Here is a 19,211-nt window from a genome sequence, read left to right on the forward strand (position 1 = left end):
CGAATAATAATAATATAACGTATAATAATCTACTTGAAAATATAAAATTACAATTTAAATACTTATTTATTTGACCCCAGTTCAACCTAATAGCTTCTGCTAGCGCATTTAATCCTTCCTCCACTGCCGCCACAGCGTTAGCGGCAATTCCGTCTCTCTCAATGCTGCGCTTCATCATGTTCGCCTTGACCAGTGCATTGGGCCGCAGAATTTCTAACTGCTGCTCTTCAACTCACTGAAATCTGTAAGAGTAATAGTAGTTTATTTCAGCACATAAATGTAGTCAAAATAACATTAGATCAAGTAAACTGAAATACGTACTTCTGAATGTCCACTGCTTTGTATTAAAGAGGGAGGCTGGGGAACCAATTGTATTGGGTCTGATTGCTGAAAATAAAATCATGTACTTTATTATTATTATTTTAGTATAATAACGACGAACACACCTAATTTAATAAAACTCTGACTAAAAATAGCTGGATTCCCAGTGGGCATCTCCAGTACCAAACCCTGAACCCCTATACAAAGCCACTATCCGTTCCTCCAATGCAAGTTCAGCTACATCCTCCACCCCACCACCAGTCCTACGTATAGCTGCAGCCTGTGCTGCTACTTTTTTAACGGTATGTTTTTACTCAGACAGAAGTATATAAGTTTAAGTGTTTAGAATGCGTTAGTAGGTACATTGTTAATGAATAAATTGCAGAGAGATTGACAAACTCAATAAACAAGCTAGGTTGGAATTCAATTTTTTTTTACATTTGAAATGCTTCAAGAACAGTATTTCGGACAAGAAATATTAATATTAACATACTCACTTTGGTCCACTGCTTGTATGTTTTAATCGTCCCACCCATATTATTGAGCCGCTATGACAAAACTTCTTAGTGCTCCACTCTCTGGCATATTGAGTTTTTGAAAAACCCTTTGCCAGATCTGGGTTTCTCTCCAGGAAGTCAATCATTGCTTCTATTAGGGCAAAGGACAGATGGGATGAGCGCTCGCTTACACTGAAAAGATTTTTGTTTTTGTTACAAAACAAAATAATTCCAGTCAGTAAGAGATTAATTTTAAGTAAAGGAATAAACTTACTTCATTATCCCGTTTCAAAATATGTCCACACGCAGCCAAAACACCACAATCTATGCACCAAACCACTTAAAAACATATAAATGCACTTGAAATTCCTCAACTTTGTTTTCAAACATTCGTACAAAACTTTTTTTTAGCTTTGAGTTATAAAAATGTAAGCATAGACTCAATGCTCATTCATCCAAAAGAATTAAGTTTATGATTAAAAACATTATAATTTAACTTATTAAGGCTTGAGTAATTTAAATTCGAGTACAAAAACGTGAATAAAATCATCCAAATTATAGTTCTTTGGCAGAATTTCATTATTTTAGCTAAAAACAATAAATCGGTAATTACCGATTGGTATCTTCTCATTAAGCGCCAATCACTAGTAACTCGAAAGATATATCGAAGCTCACTTCACTTCGCAAGTGAGCTAGTGATGTTTACAGAATACCAAATCAAGGTCAGGTGAGATCGAATGCGAAGTGTAAGTGAGCGTCGAAGTGATAAGCGAGTTATTGTTCGAGATCTACAGAATCGACATACAGATCTGCATCAGAATAAGCCTCGCTCATTGTGATCGCGCCGGTAATTATGCGATCTCCTTCGATTACACCATTACACCATCCGAACAGAATACCTAGGTCTGAGTAAACTTGTATATTCTTCCGTGCGCTACTAAACTGACTGTTTCCCTGTACATTTCCTGTTCCGATGGGATTTCTTTTACTACGGTTTATGCATTGACTCAGCCGCAATTAATGATTTGTTAGAAAAGTATTTCGATCTCAAGTGCCTATGACGTCGGCAACGTGTAATTAATAAGGATATACAAGGTACCTACTAAATTGTTTGCCAGGGTGTGTGCAAATGCTAATTTCCTTATAAAATGTTTCGTTCGATCATCCGGTCGGTATGCCTTAAGCCTTCACGCGGGTTGATCTTGAGCGAGTCATGTGATCGCCGCCGCTGTTTCGCCAAAATACCGGTTGGTCATTAATTTCACGATTACTTACGTAATATTTTACGATACTATTTTTTTTTGTGGAGGGAATATTAGGTACCCACTCAAGGTCGTTCTGAACTTGATCTTAGGTATACTGCATTTCTCGAGACATACCTAAACAGACTAATGTAAGGTAGGTATGGAGTACCTATATATCTAGTTACGAATTCATGTTAGGAAAAATAAAACCATTATTTATAATTACCATGTTACTGAAGGTATGTAGAACACTGCGCGAACCTTCAAAGAATGACATCACAATATTCACAATAATTCGCTCACTATTGCTCATTTTAAGGGACTTTATGAGAATAGCAATTGAGAGCTCATAAAATATTGTTAGTCGTAAAATCATATCTACAGCAGCGGGTATGAAGCATACTCCATAAAGTTGTCTGAGATATTAGTTATAGGGTGATAGAGGTAGGTGTCATTGGAAGTACTTATCTATAAAACATAATTGCTATATTTTTCTATGTCATTTTATAGTTTGTCATAACTCATGGACAAGTCAAATTAATTACTTATTGTTAAGTTACTTTCCTAGGACGTAGGTATATTGACCAGATTGTAGGTGTGAGGTGTCCTTAGAAAAGGTTTAGTACGATCTTCTTTTAATTGTTGTGCGTGTGTGAAACGCTTGATGAATGTGGAGGAAGCGAGAAGTGTGTCAGGATCGAAGCAAATCAATGCAATTCCATAATCTCTGCTTACCCCGATGGGAAATAGGCGTGAGTTTATGTATGTATGTATGTATTTATATGTTTATTTTCGTTGACTGATCTAAATGCAACGAAATTAAATATACATATTCGTTCTAGAGTACGAGTATTCATAGGTACCTACCTAACTCATTAAATATAGCCTGACTAAAACGACAGCGTACAGCTTAGTAGTAGATCGTGGTCAAACGAGAACCTATATTATTAAAAAAAAAATAACGCTAATGGAGTATAATGAAAATGTATATGGTTAACGAAATGTTACGAGATTAGTTTATGTCTCATAAATAATTCCATTTTATAGTTTTACTTAATAACGAAAGCGAAAATCATTTTGGCTAGACCCTTGGAAGATTGTTCATGATGTGGCGTGTTGATGAATTCAATAATCTTCGTGACGGCGTTACGTCTGCAGTATTCGTCTTGAGCTATTGTGCAGTATTTACTATTTATTACTCATTGTTTGACTCTTTAGACTCCGTACTTAGACATTTTTGTATATTACCTACTTATAAGAGCACGTACGTTAGTCATTAAATGGTATGTAAATAGAGCTCTGATTATATTATGATTGTTCTTTGCTTGTGTACCTAATTGATTCGTAGATTTTGTATATTGTCGATTACCTACCTGAATACTTTTAATGAATTACGGGTACTGTTCACCAGGCGAGCTTGAACAATATACTTTAACCGAGGAAGTCTTGTATTCCCAACGTGATGATGACAGACACAGTCATCATCATATCGTACATCCCCATCCACTGCTAAACAGACCTATCTAATTAGTATCAAATCGGTCCATGATGTGATAATCAACTTCAAGTTGGTAGAGACTTCCAGCCATAAATCGCGTGAAAAAAGGCGTTGTTCTAAAAATCTATATCGTGACAGCTTTGTCATTCTTCCATGAATCGCTTAAGATTTTTCTCTGAATATTCAGGTTCAATTAACGCGATTTGTAGTTACGTACAGTATCGGACAACCACATGCGACAGTTATCTTTACATTATGCTATCATTATAATACTAGTCCGCAGTATTGGTGCCTGCACCCACTTATTTTCTAAAGGTAAGGTCGATGTTACATATTTTAATACGTAATCATAGGGCAAGGTGTAGGGTACCACACAGGCTTTGCTTATAGGATGTTTAGAGTTTATGTATAGAACTAATCCGAGGTCGCGGGACAAAGCTAGCTAGTATCAATAAAAAATGGTTTAGGCATAATATGCATGGAAAAATGTTATACATCAAAATCACGAATATCGAAAGTCAAAATGCCGTTTATGATCACAATAATTCGGTTCTCTATAAGTCCTATTCTATAGTAAGTAGGAGTATACTTAGATACCAATACAGTTTATACCTATAATATAGAATTAATATAACACAACAAGTGCAGTTTGATGAGCAAAAGTGAAATATGCATGGTCTTCCAATTAAATACATGCACTATCGACATAATAATTATATAACAATTGTTAAAACACTACTAATGGAAAGTGTAAAAAAAAGTGTTACAATAAGTACACTACACTACTACTGACACACAATGATGTATACTTACTGATGTAACTTAAGTATGTAATCGTTATATGAGCCATGACAGGGGCCTTTGGCGGCTCAATAATAACCCTGACACCAGGGTTGATGAGGTTGGTATTCCACCGCACAACCCACACGATAAGAAGAAGAAAACAATCATGGGCAAATTGCCAAAACAGATTTTGAACAGTAATAACAGGATACTGATATGTCACATTGGGCACAACCTCGTAACAGGTAGGTGTGATGAATTTTAATCCTTCTGGTTGATTACAGGGAGGCCTGTAGGTACTAAGCTACCTACTTAGAATTGGAACAAATGTGTTATTTTTGTGTGTACGATCTTAAGAATATTTGACATCCTTAAATAGGCTCGATCATTATTACATAAACACTGGTCGTATAGACCGTGCCCTTTTATAATTTACTCAACATGCCCATGCGCCGGTAAAGGTTACTGTAGTGTTTAGGTCTAATCGCTGTGCTTACGACGATACCTTGCGCTATTTTATATCGGAGCATACTATTATTGACGTAATTATTCTTTTCTTTGGACATTTATTGCCCTAATCACAGATTACTCTCGATCATACGTAACCCATTTTCTTATACCTGTTTTTGTCAGATCAAGGGGAAGTTTCTGTATCTAATCTTCTATCTATACTAAATATCTAATCTTCTATCGTATGGGTTGTGAGGTGGATGAACAACCTCAGCAACCCTAGTGTCAGGGTTAGTATAGGCTAGTTTCCAACTAGTCAAACCAGTTACTTTTTACTAAACGTCCCACGAAATTACTATGAAATTTGTATGAAAAAGCAAACAATTTCTTTTTTCTTGATAAAAATTCAAAAATAAGTTAAATAGAAAAAAAAGAAAAGGTTTTTGTCAGTTTTGGATTTGACTTTAGTACCTAATCAGAATTTCATGATTTATCTTTGACTTTAGCGTGGAAAATTCCTAGCTTTGCCATTTGTTCCAGAAATGTATATGAAAGTAGCCGTTACTGAGTATTTATCAATCGTCATTGTGCCTTGAGCAGCAAAAAAACAGAAAAAGGTCAATTTACTGCTTCCTCGCTCTACCGCACCAATTAACTAAATAGTAATTGCTTTAACTGAAAAAATCAATCGAAGATTGATAAACTAAATCAGTAAAAGTTAACGTGGGGAAAACACTTTTACATTTTATCGAGAATGGCATAGGTACATAATACTTAACTTGCAAGTGTTTATATAGTCAATTAAGTGCAGAACCTACTTCTTTTATTGTGCTAAATTTAAAGAATTCGCGCCGTCTTGAATTTAGGTAGTAGCAGGTAGATACGGTCCAGTAATTGTTGGGTGATAAAATACCTAAGTAAGTTCATAAGTAACTGATTAGTGCTATGTTACTCATTTCCTGAAATATTATTTTAAATGATGTTGTTATAAACGGGTACTCTGAAACGGCATCCGTGTATCCGTGTTCCAGTGGTTGAGCGTTGGGCTCACGGTCCGGAGGCCCCGGATTCGAATCCCGGTGGGGGCATATCCCATAAATCACTTTGTGATCCCTAGTTTGGTTAGGACATTACAGGCTGATCACCTGATTGTCCGTGCTTGAGAAGGCATGTTAAACCGTTGGTCCCGGTTACTACTTACTGTTGTAAGTATGTAGTCGTTACATGAGCCATGTCAGGGGCCTTTGGCGGCTCAGTAAAATCATAATGATGGGGGGTGTTAACTACCATCCTATTTTTTAACTTACTTATGCTTGTCAAGCGAAATGATTTTGACCAAATTCTTTATAATTTTCATAGATAATTGAATACTATTATCATTAAATAAAAGGTTCAGGTATGTTTTACAGTGACCTAAAAACTTCATATTGATGAGATTAATTTATAAGAAACAACGTGTTAAGAAATACGGAACAGCGTGCGTTGAGGCGACAGTTGCTGGAGCGTGGTAGACGTTCTTGCAGTTTTTATTCAACGAGTGACAATAACCTAATGATCAATTGAAGTGCTTATTAACCTCAACTACCTACTTCATGCTCCGTTCCATGCACGATCAATGATCAGGGACAAAAAGAAAAACTTAGCATGTTCTATCCTGTTCATCTTCCTGGACATAATATGGGTGATATACCTACTGTGATATACATACTTGTCTGTCGTTGAATAGTAGTAGTAGAGTTGAGAGATTCGAATAATAATCAAAAAATATTTTCCAATGTTTGCAATATTTTTGATTCTTTAAAGCTTAATTACACCCGCAGTGGAGCAGCGTGGTGGAGTATGCTCCATACCCTCCCCGGTTGATTGAGAGGAGGCCTGTGCCCAGCAGTGGGACGTATATAGGCTATTTATGTTATCATCATCATCATCATCATCAGCCCATTAACGTCCCCACTGCTGGGGCACGGGCCTTCCCTATGGATGGATAGGGAGATCGGGCCTTAAACCATCACGCGGGCCCAGTGCGGATTGATGGTTATTAACGACTGCTAATGCATTTATTATGTTATGTAAAGCTTAATTATGTGGTTACTTAAAGCACTAATGCTAAACTAAAGAAATAAGTAATTTTTACAAAGACAACGAAAAAAATATTTTTGACTACAATTTGCGTGTCTCACATCACGGAGTTCCCAGATGTAGGCCCAGAGTCGCGCGGGGCTGGTGCTATCGAACGCATCGACTAAGATCGGCATAACGCACAAACTGCCAACGTTGCCTAGTACTATTCTTATGGGTACCCGTCTTGGGCTTACTTCCTCTACGTACCAAAAGTAAGTTGTCATCTGGCGATTTGTTGCTCTACCTACCTCAACAACCATAATGGACGTTTACACCCATTGCCTATACATATTCGTGTTTTACGACACGCTTGGATGGTATTATGATCGTAAAAAAGAGAAATAAGGAAAGTAACATTTGGATGTATTAAACACGGGTAATGATGTGGTGACGTTGATTGAGGTAATTAAGCTGAGATAACTCCTATCTATCCGCCCGACATAATCCTAGAATAAAATTTCTGAAATTCTACGTCAGCGTCTGAATGTAAAGAAAGTACAGTTCGGTATCCCGTCTACTTTATGTAGAGATCTTTTAGGATTTTAGGGAATGAAGTAATCGACAATTACAATTATGGTGGTATCTGCAATGTAATGACCTCAATACAATTATGGTTCCGGTTTTTCTGACCCGACAACAGTTAATTGCTATCATTGTTTCAACCATCTGATTCAGTTCGACACGATAGGTTTTTCTTGTGGCTTATCAGATGGAAGTACTTAATGGGTGGTAATGGAGAAAAGAGTCTTTCCTTGAAGATTTAGTAAATCCAAAATTTACAATTATCCTTGTTATTTGGAAGTTCTTTGACAATTATGGCATGTTTCAATTCCAAACTAGCGCCCGATTTATAATTATTCAGATCAGCTAACTATTCGTTTTAAAGTCAATCTAGTGGAAATTGCTGATGAAAATAAACCTCGGTCTTCACATTTTATATGCACATAAATATTCTAAGTAAAACCAAAGCGGGTGTATACCTACACGTAATAGGTGATGATGATGATAAAATTCAGTAGTCTAGACTTAAACACGTGTTAATGTACTTTTAGTTACCTATTGTAATGTGACGTATAAGGCAATACATCAATTGGATAACTCTAAAAGAACAGAAGTTTCAGTGTAATTGTGATAAAATTGCATTTTAGTCACGGTAAAGACACGACGTACTGAGACGCTCAGTCGCGAAACGTAGGTAGATTAGACTTAAACAATTCGTTTGTTCCTAACACTAAGCAAAATTACGCACACCTAAAGATAATTTCTACTTTGTTTACAACACGCTCATCTACTGTAACAATGGAAATTGATTTACAGTGTCAAAACTTTGAGGGCAAAGTGGCTTAAAATATAAAAAAGAAACGGACAAAAATATAGGTAAACATTTGATCGCGAACAATCAAGGATTTGTTTGAATGTATTAATTTTGCAAGTGTAGATGTTGGGTGAAACAAGAAGCGAGAAGGAAGGAGGGTCGGGCGACATCGTACATAACAATTAGGTGTCCTGTACCACTGTGCATGAATATAGCGCGCCGCGAGGTCTGCGCTACAAGCTATCAAAGTTACATATACGGCTCTACAGCCTATTGTTTACAGAACTAAATTGCCGATCGATTTTAGTAAACGGTTATTGAAATAACCACCACAGGTGATCAACGGTCATAAGCAATGTACCCACAGGTTATACTTCAAACTGAGGCGTAATTATGATAAGGAGATATGATATACCTATTTTGGGACGGATATTCGAAATCAAAAAGATGAAAGGAAGTAGAAGCTCGGGTAAAGACTAGTACCTATATTCCTGGAGATGCTTGCAGATTTTTATACGTACTTATAAGGTTTATGTGAAATTGTTAGTTAAAATGAAATGTATGTTATTGATTCGCTAAGATTACTTACCTAATACATAATTGAAAAGTAGTTTATAATTGTATCTACTATACCAGATTAATAGCACCGGACAAAGAATTATTTTTAATTTAAGTAAATGAAACAGTTGCACCAAAACCTTGAGAAACTAGAAACAATTGTTAAAGATATTTCATTTAAAAGTGACAACTCATAAATTAATAAAATTCAATACTTACAGCGAAGTTTTCTGTCCATGCACACTTACTACTAAAAATATTGACGATAGTATAAAAGTTCTTAACGTCATAATGATGGCTGATAGTTAATTCATTGGATCGCGGGAGTCGGATGCGCAGGAGCGGCCCGTGCGCGTTGCGCGATCGATCAACTACTACTGCAGCCGCAGCCAGCGACCAGCCGACGGAGGCTGCGCGGGCGCTGCCGTTCGTGCGTACGCTAAGAGCTTTTACGTAGGTACATAGTAAAATACTCTTTATGATTGCGTCAGAGGATGTGTCCCAATTCTACGCAGGGGTAAATACCGCTTACAAGAAAATACGTTGTTTTTTAATGCATGTATTTGTTTAATTTACACATCTTTAACACTATGAGGTTGCATACAGTTTACAGTGTATGTGATAAAGTTTAAATCTTGCATTAAATTAGTCAATCTTTCGAAATGTCTTTCGGTATATGGGAGAGCCCCTTCAATGAAACTTGTTAAAGACGGTACTTTCAATTGTCCAGAAAGAATTTCGGGTGCCAAGATGTTGAAGACTAGTTGAGCTGCGTGGCAATTCTTATTATTTGTATTCCATTCAGAAGCAAATTTAAGCAAAATTTCTTTTTGAGTGTGATTTATTTCCTTCAGTGTCTCATATAACTTTTCATTGCCATACTTCAAAACTTCATTTACAATTTTTAGGACCTGCAGAGGTCTCTCCATTCGCAAAGCAAGTTTTAAGGCTTTTACCAACTTTTTGTCATGTAATAAATTCATCAATTCTTGTTCCTGTAGTATTCGTTCTTCTCTTTCTTTCGCCATTTGTTCGCGACGCTCAACAGTGACGTCTTTCAGTTTTACAAGTTTCGAGTCTGAGCCTCCAGTTATTATCTGTGATTCAGATTTATTTACAGCCAGTGACCAAACTTTGCCTTCATGATTGTCTAGTGACATTTTGCACTCTGATGACTTTATGTTCCAAAGTTTCAGAAGACCATCAGCTCCACTTGAAATTACTTGTTGACCTCTACTTAAGAATTCAATTTTTAGTACTGAACTTTCATGGCCCTCAAAAGTTTTTAAACAACTTAAATCTGCTATTGACCAGAGCTTCATGGTGCAATCAGCTGAGGATGTCAATATCACTTGGTCAACTGGAGAAAACCTCACACACCACACACCTCTCCTATGCCCTTTTAACACTCCCAATAGAGATAATTCTTCTGTCCAAAGCTTTGCTGTTTTATCCTGAGAGCCAGTAGCAATCATTTTATCGTTTGGAGACACAGCAACACAATTTATGTCCATCTGATGCGCCAACTCAGTGAAAGTCGATTTAATTTTTTGATCACATGTGTCAAGGTCTGAAGGAACTGTCCAAACTTTTAGACAGTTGTCTTGACTCACAGATGTGAAAAAATTATTAGATGTTTGTGAAGTAAACACAGAACCGACTGATGCAGTATGCCTAGCTCCCATTCCTATACATTTGATTTGATTATTTGAGTCTTGTAGCCAAATCCTGACAGAATTATCTTTTCCTGAGGACACAAACATGTCTGGCCTTGTAGGGAAACATGCCAAAGCTAGAACAATATCTGTATGTCCTTTGATAATTTGACAATTCATGTTATCAATCTCATAATACTTTAAGTCCCAACTGTTTGTAGCCACCACAATATGTGATTCATCTTTGCCTAAGAAAATAATATCTAGCACTTCATCCGTAAATCCAATCATTTGTTTCATACAGTTGAATGTTTCTAAATCATGTATTATAATATTGTGATCCACTGTGACTACTGACAACACATTTCTAGCTTCATTGAATAGCAAATGGGTGATAGCCAAGCCTCCATCCTCAGTAGATGGCGATACAAGACTGTTGGTTTGCTCATACATCAACCTGCTCATTTGTATGTTCCAAATTTTCACAACTCCCTTTTCCCCAGCACAAGCTACATAAATGCCTTCCATTTCCAACTTCTTCTTGAAGTTAGGTATCTTAAATGAAGATGGCAGCAGTAATGTATCTTCAATACTTTCATAAACTGGAACTGTTCTCAAAGCCTTGCTTTCATTTAAGTTCCACAAAATTAACACTCTATCTCTGCCAGAACTCACCATGTGTTGGCCATCACTAGTAAACTGTAGTGATGTCACTTTACTGAAGTGTCCTGAATAAGTCATACATTCTTTTCCAGTTTTAGAATTCCAAGACCTTATTTTTGTATCATCTGCTGCCCCAAAAACAAGTTGTTTAGTAGAGTCAGGATGATACTTCAAAACCGTAAAAACTCCCATAGCTCCACGAAGACTGCTGGTGCAGGTATTGTAGGAGAGATCCCATAACCTTACGGCACCATCAGACCCTCCTGAAGCTACATTTGCATCAGTAGGGTCAAATGCTAATCTAGCAACTGGTCCTTTATGGCCAGACCTCCACACTTTTTGCTGATTTCCAGTTGTTTTATCCCATAATTTGATCAAACCACTTTTGTGTGCGGTAATAACCATATCATTTCCATGAGACAATTGAAAAGTGTATATTTGGTCATTCTCTGCTCCATCTTCAGCCTCCCCAATAGTAAGAACATTCGAGAAAGTGTTCACATCAATTACCTTGATAGCGTCGTCACATTGGCAGAGGAGTTGTGAACCATCGGCAGTCCATTGGATGTCGCCGCCTGTATAGAATGCCGAATATTCAGCACTCTTCTCATAACTGAAAAAAGCAGAAGAATCACTTAAATATTGCAGTAATTTACATTTATATGGAAAATAAGTAATCAAGTTATTAGTACAAAAACCCGGATAATTAATTTTGTGTTGACATGAGGATTATAAAATTTTATACTTACACTTCTTTCAGTAAACTACCCATATCGCTATGGTTTCATTAAAGTGGCTTGATGAAAATATGGTATTGTTCTATATTTTCATTGGAGGAGTATTCTTTAAATAAAGTAGTATTTATTATTATTTATAATAAAATTTAAGAAATTCAATGAAATAAATGCAGGCACGTGTTTTTGACTTTGACGTAACATGACTTTTTTATGGGGAAAGGCAAAGGCCGTGCATCGTTTCTTTCTTAGAGCATTATTACATCTTTCAATCATTCGTTAATCATGACTTAGGATTTAAACAAAAATCGATCTCATTCTTATTAAACACAGATACATACACAGTAGATTTTGAATTACAGTGCACCAACAAGAAGGACGATTTTACTTTGAATCCTAAGTCATGATTGAGGAATGATTGAAAGATGTAATGTCGCTCCTATACTACGGATAAGGCTGTGTGATGCCTGTGATGGCTCATCTATATCTGTTCTGCTGTTAAAAAAAATATATATGATCACTCGGCATGAAATGTCAAAAAAGTTAGGTTATGTATGTACTATGTTTACAAATGTGTGAGCTAGATTAGTGAGTTGGGAGTACTTGAGAACTTTCTTGAGTCCAAAATGAGTTTAACGTTAATTAGAAAAGCAAAATGTTATAAGACTTTGTGTCGATTTTATGCCGTTAATGGACCTACTAGTCAGTCCGTAAACACAGAACAAAACCCTTCAAATAGATTTGAAACTGTTTTTACTTTTGACTCTGTGAGGTTTATTGCACTTATAAATAGATTAAAAGTTTATCACTTATTTGGAACTTCCATAGCCATACCCAGCTGTGGTTTAATGGAGATGTCGCATGTAGTGTCTAGTGGTACATTTTTCTGTGCTGCATATGTCGGTAAGCAGATTTTAATGTACTTTATAAAATAATTTTTATTTTGATATTAAATGTAGTGTTACTTATTTCTCACCATAGATTATTTATTTTGCAGGTATAACAGGAGCAGCTGTTTTATCACTTGCAACATTACCATTTAGAAATGTTATTGGATATTTATATATCAGTGAAGATAACAAAAAAATTAAAATATCATCTGTTGACTATTGGGGTAGAAGAAAAGACAGAATAGTGGATACAGAAGAATGGATACCTATGCTGGATGGTGAGCCAAAGTTATTGGATGGTCTTTACTTATCTCCAAAACTTACAGATGGGACTGAATATAAATTACCCATAACATTCGGTAAAGTTTTAAATTCTCGTAAAATGGGTGAAGTTTTAGAGTAAAACAATTGTGTGTATACTGGATGAATTTTGGATCCCGTCCTAAAACTGCATATTCATTGCCCAATATGAATTCTATACATAGTCTTGTTATTCTTTGCTTATATCACAGAGTAAACAAAAACAATTGGTAAAAAACCCATACCCAGATTTTTTCGAGCAGTGGAAAAGAAATCACCCAGTATAACACTTTAGATTCTAGTCTATTTTCAAAATGTAAAAATTGTTGTTATGTAAGCATAGGAATTTTAAATAAAAAAATACAATAATTCTGTATTATATCATTCTATTCCTTAAATATACAATGGTATTGAGAACCAAATCTTATAAATAGACAAAATTTTAATTAAATACATACAGTGAAATCATTTGCAAGGGTGTTTCAACAATTCATTATTTTAAGTTATGTATGCCAATTTATGTGTAACATTGCCTTGTAAAAATGGTTGCTACTTTATTAATACTTAATAATTATTATTTGTCTGTATATACAAATTTATAAAATTACCTACATTTTACCAAGACCTATATTGATTGGCCTACTCCGCATTTCAGTCAGCCAGAGGAAAGAACTACAAGCGATTCACATCCACATCACATTAATTTACATGTCAATAGATCATTTTAACCTAGGAACCCAAAACTTCACAATTACTATGTCATTATTTTAAAATGAAAGATGTATTTCGTTTGGGAACCTGGACACAAAACAAAATACACCTTTAAATATTATTATTGAAAACCTCAAGGAAGGATACAGAAAAATTGACCTATTTATACTACATCATTTTATACAGAAATAATTATTCTTAAAATTACAATTCAGTTTTCTATGTGACTTTGCAGCAAGTGAGTAAAGCCAGTCAACAAGATTTAAAATCAAACACTTTTCTATGTGTAAGTGTAGTGAAGTTATTAAAAGCGAAGTGCTTAGTCATTACCTTTGCCAAATCTCTTATAAACATGGTATCTATTCTTAATGGTATTAATGGAAATATTATTGCTTTCAACCACTTATGAAGTGTACATAAGAATATTTGCAAATGCATCCCATACACTTAGGTAAACCACTCTGAGTAAGTTCAGAAGCAGAAATTTGCTTTTCTTCTTTTGGAGAAATTTGCTGTACCATTCATGTTTCTGAACTTTTCTCAAATAGCAACATGTTTACCTGTTTCCTAAACCCTTTTCAGTAAGTAAGTAATCAGCCAGTTGTGTTTCATTCCACTAAAATCGATTCTATGATCAACACCATGATTGCAAATGAGTAATCAACCAGAGCAGATTTTCAAGAAGTAGAAATTGTCCAAATCATTGCTGTTTAATCCTCCCAAGCCTGTGCAGGCTGGTCTGTTGTGAACGGACTGACGCCGTTGCGCTCCATAGCATCCAACACTTCACACACATATTCTGCTACATCAGCCCTGCTCTGGTCAATGCCCTTTATGAATGGATGTTCCAAGAGCCTGTTATATTTTGGACGTTGAGTCTCCTCTTTGATGAGGCTGAAAACAAAATTTTAAGCAATGATACAATATTCATCAATGTTGAATGTCTTATAAAGAAGTTATCTAAAGAATTGGTCTTGGATATGTTATACAATAATGGAGAATGCTACACCAACAAGAGAAGATGATAAGATTATTTGCCTGATCTAGCTATACACTAATTTGATATCCAATGTTGCAATTAATAGAGTCTATGCTTGTCCTTGAACTTTTAAAGCTTTCATTTATAAAAACTCACCATGTATTGACGAAGTTCACGAAGTTATTAGAGAATATGTTGTTAGCATTCGTAAGTCTTGGGGGATCGCCCTGAACGACCTGCTGCAGCTGCTCGAAGACGGAGCCCCAGCGTGGGTAGGGGAAGGCGCCGGTCGCCACCTCCATCAGGGTGATACCCAGAGACCACACGTCTGACCTAACATCGTACCCGCGAGCGCGACCCGGGTCGATACGTTCAGGCTGTGGTAATAATAACAGTATTAATTTTGCATTCTTAAAAAACATTTATATTGTAAATAAATGATAAATAACATGAAACAGAATTTAAATAATATGTTTGTACCAATGTAAACTACAATGTTTGCTCAATATCTGACTTACCGCCATGTAGGGCCGGCAGCCCGCGTCGCGCGTGCGTGCTATGGAGTCCACTAGCTTGCCAGATATACCAAAATCACACAACTTTATATTGCCCCTTCTATCTAGCAAGATATTGGATGGCTTTACATCCCTGTAACAATAAAAACAAGTTGAATTATTTTCTTCATGAATACAACTAATGAGTTTTCCAAACATAATAGTTAAAACAATGGAGATTGGATTGGATGACCATTATAATTCTATAAATAAACTTACCTATGAATGATTTTTAGTTTTTCTTTTAAATAATTTAAAGCTTTGACTGTAGCAAGTGTTATTTTAGCTATAATGTTTTCTGGTATTCGAGTTTGCATCCTCTCACATATGAATTTATAGAATTTGTCTAATGAGGTGTCCATTAATTCCATACAAATCCAGCAATCACCCTGAAAAAAATTAATAGGTTGTGGTACTGGCAAAATATTAAAATTATTTTACATATTTTTTATTTGTATAGAAAGAACTTACTTCCTTAAACAGTGCTCCATAGAACTGAACAATATATGGGCAATCATTGCTCTTCATTACAACTTCGAGGTCCATCAAAAGCTGCTTTTGTTCCTTCTCGTCAACAGTGGATCGGATGCGTTTCACAGCCATGACACGGTTTGTTCTGCAACAAGTTTCTTATTACTATCAACAAATCAAAATTAATAAAAATGTTACCACAAACTTGACATTTTGATCTGGACATACTAATAGGGACATTTTAAACGAATACCTGTAGGTATTAGTTTAAAATATTCTTCAAATGTTTCATATATAATACAATGAACTTATTGAACAATAGCAAACAATAATAACTAATATTGCAAGATACTGTAAACAACATAATTTATCTGTAACGGGGAATGAATCTGTCTTTCTATTTACTTATTTTGCTTTCTAGGTATATTACATCCGTATCTTACTTTCTGTGGATCATTTTATTAACAGCCCCAAATGCTCCACGTCCTATTTCCCCTAGGTCCTGCAGGTCATCTGCAGTGAAGTCATATATCTCTGTGGCAGATAGCTGTAGTTTGCCTGACGACTGCATAGATGGGTAGATTCTACATCTATCCCTAAAATAAAAAGAAAAGTAGTTTTCAATAGTACAAATAAAACATAAATTCACATCAAATCAATAATATCACTAAAAATTCTATGGTGTTATCTACAAAATGTTTATCCTCTTAATAATTATGTAAAATGTTTAGAACTATAGATATAGTAATGTGTACGTACATATCTATTAATTTTAGTTCATGCTACCCTACTTTGAGAATGTTAATATTTAAAAATTACCCTTTCGATAGCATGCTATACAATGCTTTTACAATTTAACTATTGACTATTAAATTATACAAACATAAGATAGTATGAATACATACTAGTTAGTAGGTATATAATCTTACCTAGTATTTTCAGGCAAGACATCTTTTATAGTACGCGTCGGCAATTTTGGCTTTTGTGTAGGGTTAGAGCAATAAGGCATGAAAGCAGCGCCATCCCCGGATGGACCTCCCAGTTGCAGATCCAATACTTTACGTTTTTCAGTAGTAAACAAATTCAAGTCAGGTTTCGGCACGTTCGGTCTACTCGGGCCTGAAATATTACATGTATCAAATCTTATAGAGTTGCAAAAGCATTTTTCGTTCAATTTATCACTTAAATTCACTTAAGAATGTAATATAATTGCGATTTCATACCTTGGTTTGACGGCACTTCGCCATTCTTCGACATTTTTTAATTTCCGAGAGTACTTGCTGTAACTGTTTTACTACTCTTTGGTGTAAGCGACAGCTTTGAAATTATCCATTTGAAGATATAAATAATGAAAATGGTCACGTTTTCATAATATGTAATGTAAATATATTTTCCTCACTTTATGCATCGTATCGACGACACGACAAAGTTTGACAATTTATTAACAGTGTTACCATTAAAATAAAAAAAGACCATAAACAATTATCTGATCGATTAAATTTAATTGATCGATCAATTTATCGGCAAAATACAATAGTGATTATTATTCTATGAACCGTATGCAAAACGATTTAATTCAGAGCGAAGGAGTTACATCGCCAGCGCAGCTGCAACCCTCATTGCACCTAGTTTTACTTCTTGATTCATTTTGAGTTGCGAGAAGACAAAAAATTGTGTTTATCAGGTCCCGATCGGTGGTGTACACTACAGAGCAGCTCTCCACCACTGTTCACCTTTGGACTAAGCTGGAGTTATTAAATATTGTACTCTCTTACTATACTGGTAAACATAAGCCACCATATTACAGATGAACTTCAGCCCTAAAATAGGAAGCCTAAAACTTTAGTTAAATAAAAGAACAGATTTGCAAGACAGCAAATAAAAAATGTATATTATTAAAAATTAAATACTCATATCTTTTTAAATTTTTGACAGGTCAAATAGGAACAAATATTTATATATCTTTCCTATGTTTTTTAAATAATCTCTGATTCATGTCCATCTGTTTGGGATCCACCTCTGACGTTTTGGTCTGTCTTTTGCTTTTATTCTTTTCGGTCATGCTAACATCACTTTCCACATTTTTAGCATTCACATGGTTATTGACTGTATTATTTTTTACTTGTTTTGTAGTTTCTGCTGCTTTGGAACAAACTGAATTTGTCTTTGAAGAAGAATGTGGTAGTCCATCTCCAATTTGTTTTTGAATGTTTGGTTTTGTCTTATCAAAGTTTACATAAGACACACACATTGACCGTGACTTTGAATCTACAACTTCATCATCACCATCTGGGCCTTGTTTTATCCATCTGGAAGAAATAATATACAAAATATTAAGTACCTTAAAACTTTAATCATATATCTTAAGTTGTATCAGAACAAAAAGCAATGAGAACCTTTAAATTTATAACAGTTGTTTTCAATCACCTTTCATCTAACTCCCCTCTTATATAAGGTAAAGCTCCAAACAAGTCAAGAACCACAATCTGAAATACAACTTCCTGGCCCTCTTGAATAGTTGTTCCAATCCATTTATTGCCCGGTTGCTCTGTTGGCCTTGGTATAACCACATTAAATACTCTGCAAAACAAAATAATTGCATTATAAATCTCCAATGTAACAAATTGGTGTATGTCATTAGAAGAATTTACCTGTGAACAAGAATTCCTAAATGTGTAGAGCTCTTCTTATTGACAACACCTTTAAGAGTAGCTCCTACATATGGTTGAAATATAAAATAGTCTGCTTGTACTTGAAAATGAATGTCAGCATTGTCGTTTCTTATCGTTCCAACGTTTTGTAGTACACGAAGATTTTTATAGCTGAGCAGGATCCCGTTAAATCTGTAAACATCCAATCGTCATACATCAAACAATTAGCATGCTATAGAATTTGTTGACGAATAATAGGTAATTATTTACTTACTCTTTATCAAACTTCCCAATTTTGTAATCCAGCAAGTTCTTCAAAGATTCTTTGAGGTTTCCAAGACACCATGGCTGCAACGCCAGGTTTTGGGTAACCTTCTTTTCAACAATGCAGGACGCTTTATCGTTGGCCAATTTTCGTAATTCCTTTAGATCGAATTTTATGATAGTGGACATTTTAAAACTGCATTTATGAATTTTATATTTGAAAAATTACCATAATAATCCAAAATACCCAAATCCATCGAAAAGTTATTTTGACATCGCAATCTCTTTTGTTTTTATATTTTTAAAATTTGTGTTACGTTTCATTGCATGAATAAAAATTGCACTTGTAAATTGCTTAATTATAACACTAGCTGTCGAATAATGAAAATAATAAAATATGATGCAAAATTAAATAAATAAATTAATTCTCTTTGAAAGTCAAAAAATCTATTGTGTTATTTGCATAGTTATTTGTGTTAAATATCGGCTTTATAATAAATTATCTTAGTCTTAGAATTTGAAACGGAGATTAAAAAAGAAACTGTCAATATC

At 35.1% G+C, this 19,211-nt stretch overlaps 5 protein-coding genes and 1 long non-coding RNA gene across 7 annotated transcripts in view; 1 reads left to right on the forward strand and 5 right to left on the reverse strand.

Annotated features, from left to right (window-relative positions):
• The window catches only part of LOC126369070 (pH-sensitive chloride channel 2-like), a 28,488-nt gene extending 19,315 nt beyond the window's left edge, over nucleotides 1-9,173 (reverse strand). For both annotated transcript variants that reach the window (XM_050013364.1, XM_050013363.1), the window contains exon 1: nucleotides 9,007-9,173. In XM_050013364.1, the coding sequence (XP_049869321.1) occupies nucleotides 9,007-9,077 (71 nt within the window). In that variant the 5' untranslated portion in view covers nucleotides 9,078-9,173. The remainder of the gene's footprint in view (nucleotides 1-9,006) is intronic.
• Nucleotides 50-1,391, reverse strand: LOC126369072 (uncharacterized). The gene is made up of 4 exons (XR_007566659.1): nucleotides 1,093-1,391; nucleotides 819-1,010; nucleotides 322-387; nucleotides 50-242 (listed from the first exon to the last, which is right to left on the reverse strand). It is a non-coding gene; the product is annotated as an uncharacterized LOC126369072 (long non-coding RNA).
• A 167-nt stretch (nucleotides 9,174-9,340) lies between the features above and the next one.
• LOC126369191 (transducin beta-like protein 3) lies at nucleotides 9,341-12,036 on the reverse strand. The gene is made up of 2 exons (XM_050013486.1): nucleotides 11,855-12,036; nucleotides 9,341-11,718 (listed from the first exon to the last, which is right to left on the reverse strand). The coding sequence occupies exons 1-2, from the start codon at nucleotides 11,875-11,877 to the stop codon at nucleotides 9,360-9,362; spliced, it is 2,382 nt and encodes a 793-aa protein (XP_049869443.1). The 5' UTR covers nucleotides 11,878-12,036; the 3' UTR covers nucleotides 9,341-9,359.
• A 335-nt stretch (nucleotides 12,037-12,371) lies between these two features.
• LOC126369177 (transmembrane protein 186) lies at nucleotides 12,372-13,360 on the forward strand. The gene is made up of 2 exons (XM_050013470.1): nucleotides 12,372-12,742; nucleotides 12,837-13,360. The coding sequence occupies exons 1-2, from the start codon at nucleotides 12,466-12,468 to the stop codon at nucleotides 13,130-13,132; spliced, it is 573 nt and encodes a 190-aa protein (XP_049869427.1). The 5' UTR covers nucleotides 12,372-12,465; the 3' UTR covers nucleotides 13,133-13,360.
• Nucleotides 13,361-13,398: 38 nt separating this feature from the next.
• LOC126369176 (dual specificity mitogen-activated protein kinase kinase 4-like) lies at nucleotides 13,399-17,194 on the reverse strand. The gene is made up of 8 exons (XM_050013469.1): nucleotides 16,968-17,194; nucleotides 16,674-16,863; nucleotides 16,188-16,340; nucleotides 15,745-15,889; nucleotides 15,493-15,662; nucleotides 15,238-15,367; nucleotides 14,876-15,096; nucleotides 13,399-14,634 (listed from the first exon to the last, which is right to left on the reverse strand). Exons 1-8 carry the CDS (start codon nucleotides 16,999-17,001, stop codon nucleotides 14,451-14,453), a joined length of 1,227 nt encoding a protein of 408 aa, XP_049869426.1. The 5' UTR covers nucleotides 17,002-17,194; the 3' UTR covers nucleotides 13,399-14,450.
• Nucleotides 17,195-17,607: 413 nt separating this feature from the next.
• LOC126369189 (DNA-directed RNA polymerase I subunit RPA43) lies at nucleotides 17,608-18,961 on the reverse strand. The gene is made up of 4 exons (XM_050013484.1): nucleotides 18,670-18,961; nucleotides 18,396-18,587; nucleotides 18,172-18,324; nucleotides 17,608-18,053 (listed from the first exon to the last, which is right to left on the reverse strand). The coding sequence occupies exons 1-4, from the start codon at nucleotides 18,846-18,848 to the stop codon at nucleotides 17,699-17,701; spliced, it is 879 nt and encodes a 292-aa protein (XP_049869441.1). The 5' UTR covers nucleotides 18,849-18,961; the 3' UTR covers nucleotides 17,608-17,698.
• Nucleotides 18,962-19,211: the final 250 nt, after the last annotated feature.

This window comes from Pectinophora gossypiella, chromosome 8, assembly GCF_024362695.1.
Source record: "Pectinophora gossypiella chromosome 8, ilPecGoss1.1, whole genome shotgun sequence".
Taxonomy (NCBI): Eukaryota; Metazoa; Arthropoda; class Insecta; order Lepidoptera; family Gelechiidae; genus Pectinophora; species Pectinophora gossypiella.